This window comes from Mus caroli, chromosome 5 (genome assembly GCF_900094665.2).
Source record: "Mus caroli chromosome 5, CAROLI_EIJ_v1.1, whole genome shotgun sequence".
Lineage (NCBI taxonomy): Eukaryota > Metazoa > Chordata > Mammalia > Rodentia > Muridae > Mus > Mus caroli.
In genome coordinates, this window is record NC_034574.1 from 130839128 (window position 1) to 130844497 (window position 5370).

Genomic DNA, 5370 nt, shown 5'->3' on the forward strand with positions numbered 1-5370 from the left:
AAAAAAAAAAAAAAAAAATTGGGAAAAAAAAGTTTAAGTAATAAAATCATGGAATGCTATGGTGAGTGTGAGTGTTAAGTACAAATAAAAATTTTTTTAAAAAGATTTTTTTCAAAGATTTATTTATTACTATACATAAGTATACTGTAGCTGTCTTCTGACACACCAGAAGAGGGCGTCAGATCTCATTACAGGTGGTTGTGAGCCACCATGTATGTGGTTGCTGGGATTTGAACTTAGGACCTTCAGAAGAGCAGTCAGTGCTCTTAACCACTGAGCCATCTCACCAGCCCATCTTTTAAAGATTTATTTATTTATTATATATGTAAATACACTGTAGCTATCTTCAGACACTCCAGAAGAGGGCGCCAGATCTTACTACGGATGGTTGTGAGCCACCATGTGGTTGCTGGGATTTGAACTCCGGACCTTTGGAAGAGCAGTCAGTGCTCTTAACTGCTGAGCCATCTCTCCTGCCCAGTTGTCCCTACTTTTAATAGTAGAGGGGACAGATCCAATCACAGTGCCCCTGACAAGTTAAGATTCCTTGTATCCTCAGGCTTGGCAATTAGAGCTCTAACCACAGAGCCATCTCACCAGCCCCTCCAATGTAAAATTTAAAGTGTCATAAAACATGTAAGGTTTCCAAAAATCCTAACTAGTTTTTGCAGAATAACCAAAAAGTTGAAGTTTGCTATTACTAAAGATTTCGGTTTGAAGCCAGGGAGGTAGCTCAGCAGGTAAGCATACTTGCCACCAAGCCTGACAACTTGAGCAATCCCCAGGACACTTATGGTAGAGAAGTCCTATGACCTCCACACATGTACTGTGGCATTCGTGAGTGTGAGTACATGTTAAACATAAATAAATAAATAAATAAATAAAATAAAATAAAATAAAAGACAAAGTTCCATTGACATTCTTCATTTGGAAGAATTTTTAAATGAGGTATAGAATAGTTCCAAGTTTGTTTTTTAAAGGCTTTTTTGTGCCTGCTGTTGTCTACGTGTATGCCAGATACACACAACTCACATCTTGTGATATGGGTGTCAAAATTTAAACCCAGTCCTCATCATGGTACAGCAGGTTTTTGCAACTACAGAGACATCTCTCCAGCCCCATAGTTCCAAGTTAATATTAGAAGTGACATCAAGGCTAGTGCAGCTCTATAGTGGTTTTCTCCTTTATTTTTAGACATTCTTAGCATCTTAATGTGCATCCTTATATGAAGGATTAGTAGCACAGGTCACTTTGTATGTGCCCCTACATACAGGGGGCCAGAAGACAGCCTTGGGTGTTGGCTATTCCTCAGGTGCTGTCTACTTTGGTCTTCCACTAGCCTAGAGCTTACAGAGAATGCTAGACTGGCAGGCCTTTGAGCCCAGGGACCCACTTTTTTCTGCTTCCTGGTAAATTTTTTATTAATTCTCCCTCCTTCCCCCTTTAACTTCAGGAATAGTGGAGGAACCAATAGAAGACAGTTGCTAGGACTGAAACTGCAGCCTGACCCTGTTGGACCCCACCAGTTCACTGAGCCTGAATGATGACTGCTGAGTCAAGGGAAACCACAGGTCTATCCCCACAGGCTGCACAGGAGAAAGATGGTATAGTTATTGTGAAGGTAGAAGAAGAAGATGAAGAAGACCACATGTGGGGGCAGGACTCTAGCCTGCAGGAGACACCACCACCCGACCCAGAGGTATTCCGCCAACGGTTCAGGCGCTTCTGCTACCAGAACACTTTTGGGCCTCGAGAAGCTTTGAATCGACTAAAGGAACTTTGTCATCAGTGGCTCCGACCAGAAGTCAACACCAAGGAACAGATCTTGGAGCTGTTGGTACTGGAGCAGTTCCTGTCCATCCTGCCCAAGGAGCTGCAAGTCTGGCTGCAGGAGTACCGGCCTGACAGTGGGGAAGAGGCCGTGACTCTTCTTGAAGACTTGGAACTTGATCTATCGGGACAGCAGGTAAAAAGAGATGACATCTATGTGTGTAAGAAGGACACAGACTTAGGCTCAGAGGGGAGTGTGGGGAGTGTTTGGGACAGTTCTTCTTGCCTATCGCTCTTCTGGGTTGTTTCAGAGAGTTCTGAGGGCTTGGCAATATAGCTCACTCTGTTCTAGAGCCATGTGCGTAGCATTTGTGAGGCTCAGGGTTCAGTGGCTGACCATAGAAAGGATGTGTGTGTTGGGGGGGGGGNGGTTCCTCCTTTCAATATCCACTGGAATACTTAGAAGCTTTTCTTTAATATTTCTAATTCCGCCAGGCGTTGTGGCGCACGCCTTTAATCCCAGCACTTGGGAGGCAGAGGCAGGCGGATTTCTGAGTTCGAGGCCAGCCTGATCTACAGAGTGAGTTCCAGGACAGCCAGGACTGCACAGAGAAACCCTGTCTCAAAACAAAACAAAACAAAACAAAACAAAAATTTCTAATTCCTACTTTAAAAGTGATTTGCTGGATGAGACATAGTGCTTCATGCCTCTAGTCCTAGCACTTGACATGCTAGAGCTGGAGGGTTGTGAGTTCAAGGCCAATCAGAAGTTTTACCTAGAAAACATTTTCTCCCCTCAGGTCCCAGGTCAAGTTCATGGGCCTGAGATGCTTGCCAGGGGTGTGGTGCCTCTGGATCCAGTTCAGGAGTCCTCAAGCTTTGACCATCATGAAACTTCCCAGTCTCATTTCAAGCATTCATCTAGGAGGCCTCGTCTCTTATCCCGAGGTAAGAAGCTGGGTTCACTTGTGGAAAAGAATTAAATGTTCAGGGTAGAGGTGGCTTGGTTGGTAGGGTGCTTGCTGTTGTACCCATTCCATCCCAACACTGCATAAGATGAGGCATGGTGATACCGTCCTTTAATGCCAGCATTCTGGAGGCAGAAGCAGGTGGGTCTCTTGAATTCAAGGACAGCCTAGTATGCATAATGAGTTTCAGGATAGCCATAGCCCCTTAGTGAGGCCCTGACTCAAAAGCAAAACAAAAAGACAAACTTGTAACACTCGGGACATGGTGACAAGAGGTTCAGAATTTCAAGGTCATCCTGATCTACACAGCAAGTTTGAGGTCAATTCAGGCAGCCCAGGTTGGTGATGGGATAAGAGTTTGCCCCATACCCCCAAAAGAAAGGTGGGGAAGTAAATGATCCGAGGTAGAGTGATAGCTCTGTGTTACCAGCTAACGCCACACAGCAGCATGCTTGTTTGCTTAGATGCTCACAGAGCAGTCCTAGCTGAGTGTTTACTGTGGACCATGTACTTGCCGAACATTACATCATGTGTTAAACTGTGTGCAGTCCCGATGTCCAGCAGAGTTCGGAGTGTAGGGGATTAGCTCTGAGTGTGGTATACTATTTCCAGCTTGAATGGTGTGTTTTCAGACAATATCTTGCTCTATTGCCCAAGACTGGCTTCAAACTCACAGTCTTTCTGCCTCAGCCTCCTGATATCTAGGATTATAGGTGTATACCACCAGACCTAGCTTCCAGCCTGGGTTTTGAAACACTTTAGTTAGCATTTCTTATATAATTTTTGTAGGCATTGTAAGCCTTTCTAAAGATTTCATATGTATGTTTGGTTTTTTTGGTTGTTTTTTTTTTTCAAGACAGAGACTCTGTGTAGCCCCATGACTGTCCTGAAACTCACTCTGTAGACACTCAGCCTCTGGAGTGCTGGGAATAAAAGTGTTCACCACCACCTCCTGGCATCAAATGTTTTATACCGTTCTCTTCAGTCTTCCAAAGGGAAGGGAATGAGAACAATTCCCCTTTAGTCTGAGGAAATGAGAAGAGTAATAGCTGGGGTTTTGTCTCCATAAAAATGCGTTGCATTAGGTTTGTTCTCCAACGGCTTTCCAGAAATAGACAATAGTTTTATCAGGATTTAAAATAAAGCAACCACATAGCACATCGGAACACTTGCCAAAGGGCTCAGCAAATGAGCTCTTGCTGTTCTTACAGAGGACCAGAGTTCAGGCTACTCCGATCTGCCTGTAACTCCTTTTCTTGACTCCAATACACATATAAGTAGACAGACACACACACACACAGAGTCTATTTTCTTTTTAAGTTTGTTAAAAGAGTTACAGAAAGGGGGAGGGGATAGGGGATTTTCGGAAGGGAAACCAGGAAAGGGGATAACATTTGAAATGTAAATAAAGAAAACATATAATTTTAAAAAAAGAAAGAAAGAAAGAAAGAAAAAAAAGAGTTACAGAAAAGTTAAAGTATGTTCCTTCACCAGTGTCTTTTATTTGTGAGGTCATTTAGAAGAGAAATATTAGAGGGTGGAGCTTAAAGTAGCGTTCTCTCTCCCAGGCATCCTGGAAGACAGCCAGCAGGCAGGTACAGCCACTCTATAGGTTTAACTCCACCTGTGTCGATCTCCTCCTCCACAAGCAGAAGTTGCAGTGGTATCATTGGGTGTCAGCTGCAGAGGACACTCAGCATCTGAGCCCCAGGTTGTTGCTTCAGGTAGCTAGGGAAATGGTTTTAGAGACTGCAAATAGAGTTATTTTTTAAATTGTTATTGAATGGATTTGTTCTCAATTTCCTCTCTATCTTGTTCTATCTTGTTTCCTAACTCTGAGAAGGCCTAAGTGCTAGGGCCTTCTTCTTGTCTTTATTTTGCCTCGCAGGTAGTAACAGGTAGACGATACAGTGATTAAGTGGTCTCTTTCTGTGGTTTTTGGCCGCTCGGACCCATCCTCTGTCTATCAGTAACATTTCCAAATCTAAGATTCTTGGCAAAGGAAGGAAAAGGAAGAACTTTAATTTTACAGTTGAATTTCTTTATTCTCATTACTCATTGCATACGGTTGGTAGTCATTTACAATGTTATGGCTGCCCGTACATTTCTACATTTGCATGTCTCATCAACATTTGAACAATGTGTGTTTTATCAAACAGCAACTGTGACCAAACAGGGAAACAAGGGTCAGAATGGCAGAAATGGACTTAGAAGTGCGAAGCTTCCCTTTCTTCCCTGTCCTTCTCAGTGTTCTGTGAGCTTGAAGATGTGTTGTTCACAAGTGTAGGCAGGAAAGGGAGTCTAGTGCCCTGGTGTTGTTTCTGCGCTGGAATAAAGTACAAGCCAGATGCAGAGCTGCTAATCCTAAAGCTGAGAATGGTAACCTAGCATTCTAAACTGACACTACATAGTCATCAGCCTCTTCAGGGACTCGTTTTCTCCTTTTAAAGTTTGGACCTGGTGATTTTTTTTTTTTTAATATTTTTTTATTACGTATTTTCCTCAATTACATTTCCAATGCTATCCCAAAAGTCCCCCATACCCTCCCCCCAACTCCCCTAACCACCCACTCCCACTTTTTGGCCCTGGCGTTCCCCTGTACTGGGGTATATAAAGTTTGTATGTCCAATGG

General features: G+C 43.3%; 1 protein-coding gene across 2 annotated transcripts in view; it reads left to right on the forward strand.

Moving 5' to 3' along the window:
- Zkscan1 (zinc finger with KRAB and SCAN domains 1) overlaps positions 1 to 5370 on the forward strand; it is a 48705-nt gene that overhangs the window by 6510 nt on the left and 36825 nt on the right. For both annotated transcript variants that reach the window (XM_029477912.1, XM_029477911.1), the window contains exons 2-3: positions 1454 to 1966; positions 2571 to 2718. In XM_029477912.1, the coding sequence (XP_029333772.1) occupies positions 1541 to 1966; positions 2571 to 2718 (574 nt within the window). In that variant the 5' untranslated portion in view covers positions 1454 to 1540. The remainder of the gene's footprint in view (positions 1 to 1453; positions 1967 to 2570; positions 2719 to 5370) is intronic.